The following is a 16454-nucleotide window of genomic DNA, read 5'->3' on the forward strand; positions in this document are numbered from 1 at the left end:
AATGAGGGCGGTTGATGACCACCACAACAACGACCAACAGACAGTCCGCTTCTCCCTCTACAGGTCACCGGTTACTGACTACAAATACTTCACTATAGACGAGTACGGTGGCAACATTACCACTGCCAGGTTAGTGAGTACATGTACTACTGTTGTACTACTGTTGTATTGCACTACTGTTGTACTACACTACTGTTGTACTACTGTTGTACTGCACTACTGTTGTACTACTGTTGTACTATACTACTGGTGAAATACTGTTGTACTACACTACAACAGCACTACTGTTGTACTACTGTTGTACTGCACTACTGTTGTACTACTGTTGTACTATACTACTGGTGAAATACTGTTGTACTACACTACTGTTGTACTATACTACTGGTGAAATACTGTTGTACTACTTTCTAGCACTACTGTTGTACTACTGTTGTACTGCACTACTGTTTATACTACTGTTGTACTTCACTACTGTTGTACTACTGTTGTGCACTACTGTTATTACTACTGTTGTCTATACTACTGGTGAAATACTGTTGTACTACTACTACAGCACTACTGTTGTACTACTGTTGTACTACCTGTTATACTACTGTTGTACTACTGTTGTACTACACTACTGTTGTACTACTGTTGTACTACACTACTGTTGTACTACTGTTGTACTACACTACTGTTGTACTACTGTTGTACTACACTACTGTGTACTATATTGTACTACTGTTGTACTACACTACTGTTGTGCTACTGTTGTATACTGTTGTACTACACTACTGTGTGCTACTGTTGTACTACACTACTGTTGTACTACTGTTGTACTACTGTTGTACTACACTGTTGTACTACTGTTGTACTACACTACTGTTGTTACTACTGTTGTACTACTGTTATACTACTGTACTACTATTTATTACTACTGTTGTACTACTATTTATACTACTGTTGCCTACTGTTGAACTACACTACTGTTGTACTTACTGTTGTACTGCACTACTGTTGTACTACTGTTGTACTACACTACTGTTGTGCTGCACTACTGTTGTACTACTGTTGTACTACACTACTGTTGTACTACTGTTGTACTACACTACTGTTGTACTGCACTACTGTTGTACTGCACTACTGTTGTACTACACTACTGTTGTACTATTGTTGTACTACTGTTGTACTACACTACTGTTGTACTACTGTTGTACTGCACTACTGTTGTACTACTGTTGTACTACACTACTGTTTATACTACTGTTGTGCCACTGTTGTACTACTATATTTATACTACTGTTGATACTGTTTTACTACACTACTGTTTATACTACTGTTTATACTACTGTTACTACACTACTGTTGTACTACTGTACTACTGTTATACCTTTAACTATTTGTACTACTGTTGTGCCACTGTTGTACTACACTACTGTTGTACTACTGTTGTACTACTGTTGTACCTACACTACTGTTACTACTGTTACTACTGTTGTACAACACTACTGTTGTACTACTGTTGTACTACTTTTCTGTTGTACTACTGTTGTACAGCACTACTGTTGTACTACTGTTGTACTGCTTTACTGTTAGCCACTACTGTTGTACTGCACTACTGTTATTACTACTGTTGTACTACTGTTGTACTACTGTATACTGCACTACTGTTGACTACTATTTGTACTACTGTTGCTACTACACACTGTTGTATACTGTTGTACTACTGTTGTACTACACTACTATTGTACTACTGTTGTACTACTGTTGTACTACTATTCTACTACTGTTATACTACTGTTGTACTACTGTTACTGCACTACTGTTGTTGTACTACTGTTGTACTCTTTGCACTACTGTTGTACTACTGTTGCTTACTGTTATACTATTTTGCTCACTACTGTTGTACTACTGTTGTACACTACTATTTGTACTACTGTTGTACCTACTACTGTTGTACTACTGTTGTACTACTGTTATACTGTTAATACTACTGTTGTACTACTGTTACTGCACTACTGTTGTACTACTGTTGTACTACTGTTGTACAACACTACTGTTGTACTACTGTTGTACAGCACTACTGTTGTACTCTGTTGTTACAGCACTCTACTGTTATCTACTGTTGTACAGCACTACTTCTCTGTTTCTCCTCTCTGTGTCTCTCTCTATCTCTCTCTTTCTATCTCTGTGTCTCTGTCTCTCTGTTTATCTCTCTCTCTCTCTGTCTGTCTGTCTGTCTGTCTCTCTGTCTCTCTGTCTCTCTCATGGACGGTAATCACCCCTGGTACCTTGAGCGGTTGGTCGGGGAGCAGTACAGGGTGATAGTGGTGGCTATGATGTCTGGTAACGCTAATAACACCGAACTGACCATCTTTGTCACCCATTATAACCAGTACGACCCCAGGCTGTCTCTACAACACTACAGGTAGGTCGTACTGCAGGTAGGTGTAGGTCGTGCAGGTAGGTGTAGGTCGTGGTAGGTGTGGTCGTGCTGGTAGGTGTAGGTCGTACAGGTAGGTGTAGGTCGTGCAGGTAGGTGGAGGTTGTAGGACAGTACTTGAGTGGGAGGACAGTATTTGGTGGGAGGACTGTATTTGAGGTTGTGGGGCAGTACTTGAGGTAGGAGGACAGTACTTGAGGTTGTAGGGCAGTACTTGAGGTAGGAGGACAGTACTTGAGGTAGGAGGACAGTATTTGAGGTAGGAGGACAGTACTTGAGTCAGTAGGACAGTGTCTTAAGCGAGTGTTTTAACGTGTTTATCTTTTGCAGCGCGGAGGTGTTGGTCGGCTCTAAGGTGGGGGCCCCGCTGGTGTCGGTGGAGGGAGCCGACGATGACGCAGTTCACTACAACCGGCGACTACGATACTTCCTCGCCGACCCTAATGTGCACTTTTACCTTGATCCCTTCCTTGAACCTCCGTGAGTACCTTGAACCCTTCATTGAACCTGCACCACCTGTAGCCCTCCACACGAGCAACATCTGTGGACGGGTGCCGGCCTCTCGAGTCACCTCAGAGCTCACCAACGAAGGTGACATCCTAAATAACTCATATCATTGTATCGCAGCTGAATGATCGTCATACTCGATTCTGAGTGACAGCAAAGTAGTAGTAGTAGATGACTCGCCTCGTACACTATTACACTCATGACAGCTCCCTGGGTCCAATTACTCTCCACATACTTTCAATAATGCGTCATCTATTTTGCTAGAGAACACACGCAAGGAATAAGTACAAGGAAGATGTAGCCGCAATGAAGAGCAGACAGACGATGTGGTAGAACGAGACACTGGACTATCTCCTACGTGAGGCAAGAACAATGCAGCAGACTAAAATTTACAGGAGACGGAAAACAAGTCACAGAGGATGCTGCCAGAAGGTTTGGTAACAAGATGCGTGAGGGAGAAGTGTCCTAGGCTGTAAGATCTCTCACACAGGAATCCTCCGGTAGTGTGCTGCTGATAAACAAGAGAAACCTTACAACAACTGAATGAAAAACATCCCCCTGCAAATGAAGAGGAAGGCATCAGGTTCCCGGGTGACTATGTCCCTCCAAACGCTGTCCTGTTCGAGAAAATAACAGGAGAGATGGTGTGGAAAAAAGCACCGAAGACACAAGGAAGTGCAGGCCCTTCAGGTCTGGCTGCAGACGGGCTGAGAAGCATCCTCAGCACTAACAAGTTTGGCGACGCTGCGTGATCTCTGCAAGGCCACCTCCGCCCTTGCAAGAAAGCTAGCAACCTCATGCTGCCACCAGCTCCATGCTCTGACGGCCTGCCGCCTCATTCCCCTGAACAAAAATCCAGGATGTAGACCTATAAGGGTGGGGGAAGTGCTGAGACGGATCTTTGGAAAATACATAAAGGAGGTGGTAATTTTTTTTTTTTTTTTTACGGGACTAGCCCACCAGGGAGGAGGTCAAGGATCCACGTCAGGGACTGGGAGCGAAAATATAATAATAATAATAATAATAATGATAATAATAATTAATAATTAATAATAATTAATAATAATTAATAATAATTAATTAATAATAATAATAATAATAATAATAATAATAATAATAATAATAATAATATAATTATATATTTTTTTAAATATTAAATAAAAATATAATACTGTATAATATAATAATGATAATAATAATAAAGAACCATAAACAAAAAATCAATAGTGAAAACAATATATGTATGTTGTGTTGTCAAAGTAAGAGAAACAATTGAGACCCTGCAATTGTGTGTGAATGAGGCAGAAAGTCAGATCATCAACCTGGAACTTGGTCACAATATTTTTGATGCCATATGGCAGCAGGGTCTACCATTAGACAATACGTTATGCTTCCAATGTCTTCCCAGGCGGTAGTACCTCCCTGTTTATTAGCTGCCTACTACCTATTACCTACTGTCAGGGCAGCTGCAGGGAACCTGCAAGTACTGTATGTGCTGGCCACCAGGCTGGGGGTGAAGCTACCATTCACGCCATGAGAAAGATAATTGAGCAGCGTGATTGTGAGGCAGTACTCCTGGTTGACGCTTCCAACGCATTCAACATAATCAACCGCAAGGCTACATTGCACAACCGCAAGGCCGCACTGCACAACATCAAGTGTCCAAGCTTTGCATTGTATGTTGAAAACACCTACAGGAACCCATGAGACCTCTATATAACAAGCTTCAAGGCCCAAAGAGGAGATACCACCATATAGTCAACCGAGGAAACTATGCAGGGGGACCCGGTCGCCATGGTAATGTATGCGATAGGTCTATCCGGGCTCTAACACACAATAAACTATGAAACCACCACAGGCAAGCAAGTGGCGCATGATGACGACCTTACAGGAGCAGGAAAAGTGGAGGACATCGAAAGGTGGTGGGACCTGGTAACATCACGTGGTCCACAAATAGGGTACCACCCAAACGCCAGCAAGTCCTTCCTCATTGTGAAGTTTGAATGCCTTGACCGAGCTATAGAGGTGTTCGGCGGAAGTGAGGTCAAAATAACAAATTACGGCCAAACACATCTAGGTGTGGTAATAGGCACAAACTATTTCAAGGCCGAGTATGTAACGGGAAAGGTAAATGAGTGGGTGAAAGAAACTCAAGCTCTGTCTGAGATTTCTAAAACAGAGCCACATGAAGCTTTTGCGGCATTTACCCGTGGAGTCAAGCATCTCTGAAACTATCTGATGCACACAATCCCCGATATCGGACCCCTCCTCCACCCTCTGGTAAAAGCCATCAAAGTCGCTTTTATCCCATCATTAGTGGAAAAACCCTTATTTAACCACAGCAAAAAGGTCACTCCTTGCACTACCACCGAGACTGGGAGGAATGGGATTGACTAATCCAGAGGAGCTTTCTGCCACCGAACATCTGAACTCTGTCAAGCTCATGGCAGCCCTCAATGAGTGCATAATTGCTAAGAATGCAACAAGTGAGGTGGATACCAACAAATTAAACAAGATTCGACCTATCCTTACGACAGACCGGCAGCATACCCAAAGTGATAAACTTCAAGAAACGTTGTTACAATTGTCAGTGAATTTGAAAAAAAAAGTAGCTATAACTCAGGAGGTGGGCGCCTCGAACTGGCTATCAACGTTACCGATAAAGGCAAAAGGTATGGTTTCAGCCTTAATAAACAAGAATTTACTCATGCCATTGTTCTAAGGTATGGTTGTCCAGTAGAAGGATTGCCCTCCCAATGCGTGTGTGGCTCATCCTACGACATCGGCCACGCCATGGTGTGCAAGAAAGGGGGCTTCGTAAGCATGAGGGATGGCGAAGTAAGGGATCTCACAACAAATATGTTTAAGAAAATTTGCCATAATGTCATGGTAGAACCGACCTTCCTTCCATTGGATGGTGAGAATTTCCATCACAGGACTTCAAACACATCCAACGAAGCCCGTGTGGACGTCAGTGCTTGAGGATTTTGGACACGGGAACAGCGAGCTTTCTTTGACATAAGAATTTTCGACCTCATGGCCGCATGTCACCGTAACCTAGCTTTCGATGCTGCACACAGGAGGAACGAGAACGCCGAGATCAGGGCAGCTTCACTCCTCTAGTGTTCACAACCTCTGGTGGGATGGGACCAAGTGCTAGATGTTTCTACGCAAGACTGGCCGAGGTGTTATCCGAACAAGAGCAGCAGCCCAGAAGTTATGTTACGGCTGGTTGAGGTGTCGACTGTCTTTCTCTGCTTAGGTCTGCATTGTTTTGCCACAGGGAACGAGATCTTCGGCCCCAAAGCTGACAACGGTCGCAGATACTGACTATGAGGCAACAGTCACTGAATGCCGTATAGATCTACGACTTAACTAACTCAACAAAGCTCGGGTAGCTACTCATGTATTAGGATGTTTAATTTAAGGAAAAAATGCTGGCGAAGATTAGGCTATAGGGGGAGGCTGGAGGCCACATTGTACAAAAACGTAGTAGTAGTAGCGTGTGTGTGTGTGGTTGTTGTGTGTGTGTGTGTGTGTGTGTGTGTGTGTGTGTGTGTGTGTGTGTGTGTGTGTGCAAAACCTAGGTACAGAGCAACACCACCAAGTAACGCTGTTATTGCTGTTATGTTTCAGGCGGTGGTCCCCAGTTGCTGTGGACCAGGACAGCGGAGGAGTGAGTGTGTCCGGTGATCTCCGCCTCAACACTTCACCCTTACAGCTGCTGGTCGGTGTTGTGGACGCTGGCTCACCACAGCGATACAGCCTCGCCAACCTCACCATCTATGTCAGAAACATTTCAGGTACAGCAGTGTGTGTGTGTGTGTTAGAACAGCATGGTCATCACAAAACCCTTGACATGACACCTGTACCCTGACATGACACCTGTACCCTGACATGACACCTGTACCCTGACATACCCTGTACCCTGACATAACACCTGTACCCTGACATGCACCCTGACATGACACCTGCACCCTGACATGATTCCCTGAATACAACACAGCAGGTAGTACACTTTGTCTAATTACAGGTGGTGTGTTTACAAGCCAGGTAAGGGGGCGTGTGGCAGTATCATCACCCAACACACACACACACACACTGCTAATTAGTGAAATGCATGAGAGGTGTAAATCATTTTGTTAATTAGATATGACAACTTAATTATTATGAGTATGATGACTTAATCCATGTGAATATGATGAATTAAACCGTTGAGTACAATGACTGAAGTGTGTCAGTGTATAGTGTATTTTAAGTTTATCAGTGTTTAAGCAGTAGAAAAAAATCAATGTATTATGAGTGTATTGATGTGTATACTCTGTGGTTGTATACAGCGCCTCGGGGTGTAAAGGTGGTTCACACGACAGAGTCAACCCTGAAGGTGTGCTGGTCGCCGCCCACCCACGGCCGCCCACAAGGCTACGTACTCACCTACACCCCCTCCCTCGCTCACTCAAACTATGGTCAAGGCTCTCTCAACCTGTCCATTAGTCAGCTGCGATCAAAGGTAGGTCCTGATCCTCACCTTTCACCCTCACCTTACACCCTCATCTTACACCCTCACCTTACACCCTCACCTTACACCCTCACCTCACACCCTCACCTTACACCCTCACCTTACACCTCACCTCACACCCTCACCTCACACCCTCACCTTACACCTCACCCTCACCTTACACCTCACCTTACACCTCACCTACACCTCACCTACACCCTCACCTTACACCTCACCTCACACCTCACCCACACCCTCACCTCACACCCCACCACACCTCACCCACACCTCACCTTACACCTCACCACACCACCTACACCCTCACCACACCTCACCACACCTCACCTCACACCCTCACCTTTCACCTTCACCTCACACCCCCACCTCACACCCTCACCTCACACCCTCACCTCACACCCTCACCTCACACCCTCACCTTACACCCTCACACCTCTACTGAAATACATGAAGGTTTACTGTATAAGTCAAATCTGTTTTATATTACCGTATTAAATATTTTTATTACACAGATCATTGGTGGCAGCAGCCGGGAGGAAGAGGCGGTAGGAAAGAACGAGGGGGTAGTGGGCGGTGTGGCGGGCGGTGTGGTGGAAATATATCGCTACTGCGCCATCGTGGGCGGCCTAGCCAGGTGGACGGAGTATATAGTGGGCGTGCGGGCGTGGGCGGTCGAGCAGGTGTCTATAGCAGCTGTCCCAGTGTTGGCTACCACCCGGAGTGACTGTGAGTGTTACCGTTATTCTGTACATCTGTTGTTTACCTGTACACCTGTTGTTTACCTGTACACCTGTTGTTTACCTGTACACCTGTTGTTTACCTCCTTTCACCTCCCCGCCACCTCCTTTCCTCCCTCTCCCTCCTCTCGTCCCCGTCACTCCCCTGCTCTCGCCAGTACAGATAAGGAAGACTGATCGATTCAATGATGGGAGAGAGTCAGTTTATGTCAGCCAGTATTACCTTATATTAAGTCAGTGTGTGTCAGCACTGTCAGTTAGGAGACAAAATTAACACTGAGACTCTACCTTAACTAGATACCTTCACTTAACACCACCAGTTAGGAGACAAAATTAACACTGAGACTCTACCTTAACTAGATACCTTCACTTAACACCACCAGTTAGGAGACAAAATTAACACTGAGACTCTACCTTAACTAGATACCTTCACTTAACACCACCAGTTAGGAGACAGAATTAACACTGAGACTCTACCTTAACTAGATACCTTCACTTAACACCACCAGTTAGGAGACAAAATTAACACTGAGACTCTACCTTAACTAGATACCTTCACTTAACACCACCAGTTAGGAGACAAAATTAACACTGAGACTCTACCTTAACTAGATACCTTCACTTAACACCACCAGTTAGGAGACAAAATTAACACTGAGACTCTACCTTAACTAGATACCTTCACTTAACACCACCAGTTAGGAGACAAAATTACACTGAGACTCTACCTTAACTAGACACCTTCACTTAACACCACCAGTTAGGAGACAAAATTACACTGAGACTCTACCTTAACTAGATACCTTCACTTAATACCAGCCAATCACCAGCTCTTGATCAACCATATTTACTTAAGCTGGTCGCTGATTGGACACTGAAATATTCTTGAAGTTTTATTGGCTGACGATGGTGAGTTTAACACCAGAACCTCTTCCTAAAATACACAGAAAAAAATAAGTAAAACAAAGAAATAAATCAAGTAACCAAACAAACAAAGAAACAAATAATTCTTTTACACAAACAAATTACCCAAACAACCAAAGATAGATAACATGCTCAAGCAAACACAAATAAACAATGAGAAATATTATACTAAGAACCAAACAATAGATGAAAAACACAAAAACAAGATAGTTCAAAGAAGCAAACAAAACAGATGAAAAACAAGCAAAAGGTATAAAACAAGCAAGATCAAACAAATAAGCAAGAGAGATGAAACAAGGGTTGAGGGAACACGGAACTCGACTAGCGGCTGAGGTCATAGCAGGAGACGACAGCTGGTAGTGCTAGGTGTCACGTAGGGCACCACACACACTCACACTACTACTACTACTACTACTACTACTACTACTACTACTACTACTACTACTACTACTTTTTTTTAACGTGGCCTCCAGCCTCCCCCAATAGCCACACCTTCGCCACCATTTATTACCTTAATATTAAATATCCTAATACATAATAAGCTATCCTATCTGTGTTAAATTAGTTGAGCCGCAGATCTATGCGGCATTCAGTGACTGTAGCCTCATAGTCAATATCTGCAGCAGTTGTCGGAGTAGGGGCAGAAGCTCTCGTTCCCCTGAGGCAGAGCAAAGCCGACCGAAGAAGAGAGAAAGACAGTCGACATCTCATCCAGGCTGTAACATAACTTCTGGGCTGCTGCTTCTGTTCGGAGATCACCTCCGCTAGTCTGGCGTAGAAACATCTTGCACTTGGTCCCATCCCACCAGAGGTTGTGAACACTAGAGGAGTGAAGCTGCCTTGATCAACGTTTTGAATTCTCTCCCCTTATGCCCTTCTCTTGTCGTTCTCGTTCCTCCTATGTGCAGCATCGAGAGCTAGGTTACGGTGACATGCGGCCATGAGATAAAAAATCCTGATGTCGAAGAAAGCTCGCTGTCCCCGCGTCCAGAATCCTCGAGCATTGACGTTCACACGGGCTTCGTTAGATGTGTTTGAAGTCCTGTGTTGGAAGATCTCACCATCCAATGGAAGGAGGGTCGGTTCTACCATGACATCCCGGCAGATTTCCTTCAACATATTTGCTGTGAGATCCCTTACCTCGTCATGCGTTATGCATATGAAGCCCACTTTCTTGCACACCATGGCATGATCGCCATCATAGGAAGAACCACACACGCATTGGGAGGGCAAACCTTCTACTGGCCGACCGTACCTTAGAGCAATGGCATCTGTAAATTCTTGTTTATTAAGACTGAAACCATTTGCCCTTATCGGTAACGTAGTTAACCAGTTCGAGGCGCCCACCTCCTGTGCTAGAGCTACTTTTTTTTTAATTTTTCTGGGACCTACGAATCTTATTTACTTCACTGGCATCCACTTCCCCTGTTGCATTCTGGGCTATTATATGGTCCATGAGGGCTGCCGTGAGCTTAAGTGAATTTTGATGTTCAGTGGCAGCAATCTCCTCTGGATTTGTTAGTCCCATCCCTCCCAGTCTTGATGGAAGTGCAAGAAGTGCTTTTTCTGCTGGGGTTAAGTCTGGGTGTTTCACTAATTTAGGAATGAAATTGACACTGATAACTTCTTCCAGAGGGTGGAGGAGGGGTCCGATATCAGGGATGGTACGCATCAGGTAGTTCCAACGATGCTTGACTCCATGGGTGAATGCAGCAAAGGCCGCATGTGGCTCTGTGTTAGCGATCTCAGACAGAGCTTGGATTTCACTAACCCACTCATTCACCTTTCCTGCCACGTACTCGGTCTTGAAATCCGCAGTGCCAATTACTGCGCCTAGATGTCTTTGGCCGTCCTTAGTTATTTTGACCTCACTTCCGCCAAAAACCTCATTTGCCCGTTCATAATGTTCTGGCTTCACGATGAGGAAGGACTTGCTGGCGTTTGGGTGGTACCCTATTTGTGGACCTCGCGATGTTACCAGGTCCCACCACTTTTTGATGCCCTCCACTTTTCCTGCTCCTGTAAGGTCATCAGCATACGCCACTTGTTTGACCCCAGTTGTTTCAAATTTTATTTCTTGTTGGAGCACTGATAGGCCAATTGCATACATTGCCATTGCAACAGGTGTTGTTCCCTCGGTTGACTGTATGATGGTATCACCTCTTAGAGCCTTGTTGTTTACTATGTAGAGGTCTGATGGATTCCTATACGAATTTTCAACATTCATTGCAAAGCTTGGACACTTGATCTTGATGTTGTGCAGTGCAGCCTTGCGGTTAAGTATGTTGAATGCGTTTGAAGCATCTCCCAGGAGAACGGCCTCACAATCACGCTGCTCATATATCAATCTCATGGCGTGAATGGCCGCCTCCCCACCAGCCTGGTGGCCAGCACACACACTTGTAGGTTCCCTGCTGCTGCCCTGACATCGTCCTTTACCACCTCCATTATGCACTTTCCGATGATCCGCCTCAGCACTTCCCCCGCCCCTATAGATCTACATCCTGGTTTCTTTTCCAGAGGAATAAGGCGGCAGGCCGTCAGGGCCTGGAGGTGATGGCAGCAAGAGGATGCAAGCTTTCTTGCAAGGGCGGCAATGGCAGTGCAGAGATCGCTTGCTACAGGGCCAAACTTGTTTGTGCTGAAGATGACTCTCCAACCGTTTGCATCAGGCCTGAAGGGCCGGCTCCTCCTCGAGTCTTCAGTGCCTTTTTCCACACCATCTCTCCTGTTATTTTCTCGAACAGGACAGCGTTTGGTGGGGTATAGACACCCTGGAACCTGATGCCTTCTTCGTCGTTTGCCCGGGGATGTTTCTCTTTCAGTAGTTTTAATGTCTCTCTGTTTATTGGCATCACCCCACCGGAGGATTCCTCTGTGAGAGATCTTACCGCCAGAGACACTTTTCCCACACGCATTTTGTTTCCAAATTTTCTTGCCACGTCATCGGTGTTTTGCTTTCCGTCACCCGTAACTTTTAGTCTCTCCTGCAGTGTTCTTGCTTCACATAGGAGATCATCAAGGGAAGACTTACGCAAGTTGCTTCCATGTTCACCACGAGGGCTAGCCAGTGGCGGCAGCTGAAAGTGAGAGGAATCAAGCAGTGCTTACACCTTAACACTGACATAATGCTGCCACACTAGACGCATTTCATCACCCTGTGTTCGAACACACAGACACACACACAGACACACACACAGACACAGACACACACACACACACACACACACACACACACACACACACACACACTACATCCTTGACCACCGAAGGGTCGAGACGTGCCTGGCGCTCCTCTAGGAGCAGCCAGGTCAACTGTTGTGTTGGCCCATACCAGCCCCCTCCCCTGAACCCTCCTCCCCACCGGAATATCAACATGTTCTCGCCAGAAGTTGCTGTTTCATTTAGGAAAGGAATGGAACCAGTGTTAAACAGAGGTGAACAGTGGTGAACGGTGCTTAAGTCAGTGAGAACAACTCAACAGTAACAGTCGTACCCGGGTTGACCTTCACACAGTGAGGTCCCAGGTACCCAGTGATAGCGGCCCGTGAGACCCAACAACCAGCGATGTGTTAATCCGTCTACGATAGGAAGGCCTGGGACCACACCTCACTCATATAACACCATCTGTGAGGGAATTACTACACCACGTCAGGCCCCTCATAACACCATATGTGAAGGAGTTACTACACCACGTGAGGCCCCTCATAACACCATCTGTGAGGGAATTACTACACCACGTGAGGCCCCTCATAACACCATCTGTGAGGGAATTACTACACCACGTGAGGCCCCTCATAACACCATCTGTGAGGGAATTACTACACCACGTGAGGTCCCTCATAACACCATCTGTGAGGGAATTACTACACCACGTGAGGCCCCTCATAACACCATCTGTGAGGGACTACTACACCACGTGAGGTCCCTCCTAACACCATCTGGGAGGGAGTTACTACACTACGTTTTTGCTGTTCAACACCTACAATAATCTGTATGTTCACTGTATGTTCCTTTACCTTTCTCTAATGAAGGCTTTTGTTAAACCACCAATGTATGTAATAAGTCATTTATGTCCAATGTATATTTTCAGCCTTCGGGCTGCAGAACTTTTTCAATAAACCGTCAATTATTATTATTATTATTATTACACACATACATACATACATACACACACACACACACACACACACACACACACACACACACACACACACACACACTCACACACACACACCCCATCCCCCAGGTATTTACAAGTATAGATCCTCGAGACCTAAGCTGCTATAAGTGAGATGATGATAAGTGATACTTGAGAGTTTAAGAGACTCTTACAGATCACAAGTGGAGGGATACTTCCATTGAGGATCTGACCTTATAGAGCGTGTGGCGCCTTAGTTGGCTTTAGGAAACATTGGTGAGTGATCTACTGACCTCCCTACTGTTACAAGGTTGTCACCCACAGTGCCCACGACCTTACCACAGTGCCCACGACCTCCCCACAGTACCCATGACCTTACCAAAGTACCCAGGACCTTACCACAGTACCCACGACCACACCACAGAGCCCACGACCTCCCCAAACTACCCACGACCTTACCACAGTACCCAGGGCCTTACCACAGTACCCAGGACCTTACCACAGTGCCCACGACCTTACCACAGTACCCACGACCTTACCACAGTACCCAGGACCTTACCACAGTACCCAGGACCTTACCACAGTACCCACGACCTCCCTACAGTACCCACGACCTTACCACAGTACCCAGGGCCTTACCACAGTACCCACGACCTCACCACAGAGCCCACGACCTCCCAAAGTACCCAATGACCTACCACAGTACCCACGACTCCACACAGTACCCACGACTATACCACAGTACCCATGACTTCCCAAAGTAGCCCAGGACCTTAGCATTGTGTACCCACTGACCTCCCCACAGTGCCCACGATCTTACCAAAGTACCCAGGACCTACCACAGTACCCACGACCACACCACAGAGCCCAATGACCTCCCCAAAGTACCCAATGACCTTACCACAGTACCCAATGACCTTACCACAGCACCCACGACCTACCACAGTACCCAATGACCTTACCACAGTACCCAGGACCTTACCGCAGCACCCACGACCTTACCACAGTACCCACGATATTACCACAGTACCCACGACCTTACCAGCGTACCCACGACCTTACCACAGTACCCAGGACCTTACCACAGTACCCACGACCTTACCACAGTACCCACGACCTTACCACAGTACCCAGACCTTACCACAAAGTACCCACGACCTTACCACAGTACCCACGACCCTCCCCACAGTGACCACGACCTACCACAGTACCCACGACCTCCCTACAGTACCCAGGACCTTTACCACAGTACCCACGACTCCTAAGCAAAGTACCCAGGACCTTACCACAGTACCTCACGACCTACTCACAGTACCCACGACCTTACCACAGTACCCACGACCTTACCACAGTACTCAATGTGACTCCTACCACAGTACCCACGACCCACTATAGTGTACGCACGACCTTACCACAGTACCCACGACCTCCCACAGTGACCACGATTCCTTACCACAGTGCACCCACGACCTTACCACAGTACCCACGACCTCCCCAGCAGTACCCAGGACCTACCACAGTACCCATCGACCTTACCACAGTACCTAATGACCTTACCACAGTACCCAGACCTTACCACAGTACCCAGGACCTCCCCACAGTACTCACGACCTACCACAGTACCCAGGACCTTACCACAGTACCCAGGATCTTACCACAGTACCCAGGACCTTACCACAGTACCCAGGACCTCCCTACAGTACCCAGGACCTTACCACAGTACCCAGGACCTTACCACAGTACCCAGGACCTTACCACAGTACCCGGGACCTTACCACAGTACCCAGGACCTTACCACAGTACCCACGACCTTCCCACAGTACCCACGACCTCTTGTTTTATCCGTGTTATCTCTTATCTCTTGTTATCTCGTGTTATGTCCTGTTATCTCGTGTTATGTCCTGTTATCTCGTGTTATCTCTCGTTATCTCGTGTTATCTCGTGTTATCTCGTGTTATCTCTTGTTATCTCGTGTTATCTCGTGTTATCTTTATCTACAGATTGTGGTGAGGGTGTGTGTGGAACAGGCGGCTGTACTCTCCGTCAGTCTACGCCGGGGTACATCTGTCACTGTCAGCCTGGCTACTATGGTCTTAACTGTCAGCACCACAACCCCTGTCTCCCTCACAATCCCTGTCAGCACTTTGGTAAATATACAGTACAGGTGTTCATTGTATTATATGTAGGAGTATACAGTACAGGTGTTCATTGTATTATATGTAAGGGTCTACAGTACAGGTGTTCATTGTATTATATGTAAGGGTCTACAGTACAGGTGTTAATTTTCTTTCAGGCAAGTGTCAAAATGCGACTGATGGGTCATACACCTGTGACTGCCCAAGAGGGTTCTACGGTGACAACTGTACACAGATTAACCCTTGTGAAGCAGTCACCTCTAACCCCTGTAATAATGGTGGAACATGTGTCAGGTATGATTATATCACCTTAAACACCTGTAGTAATGGTGCAACACGTGTCAGGTATGATTATATCACCTTAAACACCTGTAGTAATGGTGCAATATATGTCAGGTATGATTATATCACCTTAAACACCTGTAGTAATGGTGCAACATGTGTCAGGTATGATTATATTACCTTAAACACCTATAGTAATGGTGCAACATGTGTCAGGTATGATTACATTACCTTAAACCCCTGTAGTAATGGTGCAACATGTGCCAGGTATGATTATATCACCTTAAACACCTGTAGTAATGGTGCAACATGTGTCAGGTATGATTATATTACCTTAAACACCTGTAGTAATGGTGCAATATGTGTCATGTATGATTATATCACCTTAAACACCTGTAGTAATGGTGCAACATGTGTCAGGTATGATTATATTACCTTAAACATCTGTAGTAATGGTGCAACATGTGTCAGGTATGATTATATCACCTTAAACACCTGTAGTAATGGTGCAACATGTCAGGTATGATTATATCACCTTAAACACCTGTAGTAATGGTGCAACATGTGTCAGGTATGATTATATCACCTTAAACACCTGTAGTAATGGTGCAACATGTGTCAGGTATGATTATATCACCTTAAACACCTGTAGTAATGGTGCAACATGTGTCAGGTATGATTATATTACCTTAAACACCTGTAGTAATGGTGCAACATGTGTCAGGTATGATTATATTACCTTAAACACCTGTAGTAATGGTGCAACATGTGTCAGGTATGATTATATCAC

The 16454-nt window shown here is 45.6% G+C and overlaps 1 protein-coding gene across 1 annotated transcript in view; it reads left to right on the forward strand.

Annotated features, from left to right (window-relative positions):
• The first annotated feature begins 69 nt into the window (after nucleotides 1-69).
• Nucleotides 70-16454, forward strand: part of LOC121879364 — a 38319-nt gene continuing 21934 nt past the window's right edge. Inside the window, exons 1-8 of the mRNA XM_042385968.1 lie at nucleotides 70-129; nucleotides 2267-2407; nucleotides 2753-2902; nucleotides 6566-6732; nucleotides 7267-7439; nucleotides 7958-8171; nucleotides 15248-15394; nucleotides 15541-15676. Coding sequence (XP_042241902.1) covers nucleotides 2316-2407; nucleotides 2753-2902; nucleotides 6566-6732; nucleotides 7267-7439; nucleotides 7958-8171; nucleotides 15248-15394; nucleotides 15541-15676 — 1079 coding nt within the window. The 5' untranslated portion in view covers nucleotides 70-129; nucleotides 2267-2315. The remainder of the gene's footprint in view (nucleotides 130-2266; nucleotides 2408-2752; nucleotides 2903-6565; nucleotides 6733-7266; nucleotides 7440-7957; nucleotides 8172-15247; nucleotides 15395-15540; nucleotides 15677-16454) is intronic.

Source organism: Homarus americanus, unplaced genomic scaffold, assembly GCF_018991925.1.
Source record: "Homarus americanus isolate GMGI-L3 unplaced genomic scaffold, GMGI_Hamer_2.0 scaffold16894, whole genome shotgun sequence".
In the NCBI taxonomy this organism is placed as follows: Eukaryota; Metazoa; Arthropoda; class Malacostraca; order Decapoda; family Nephropidae; genus Homarus; species Homarus americanus.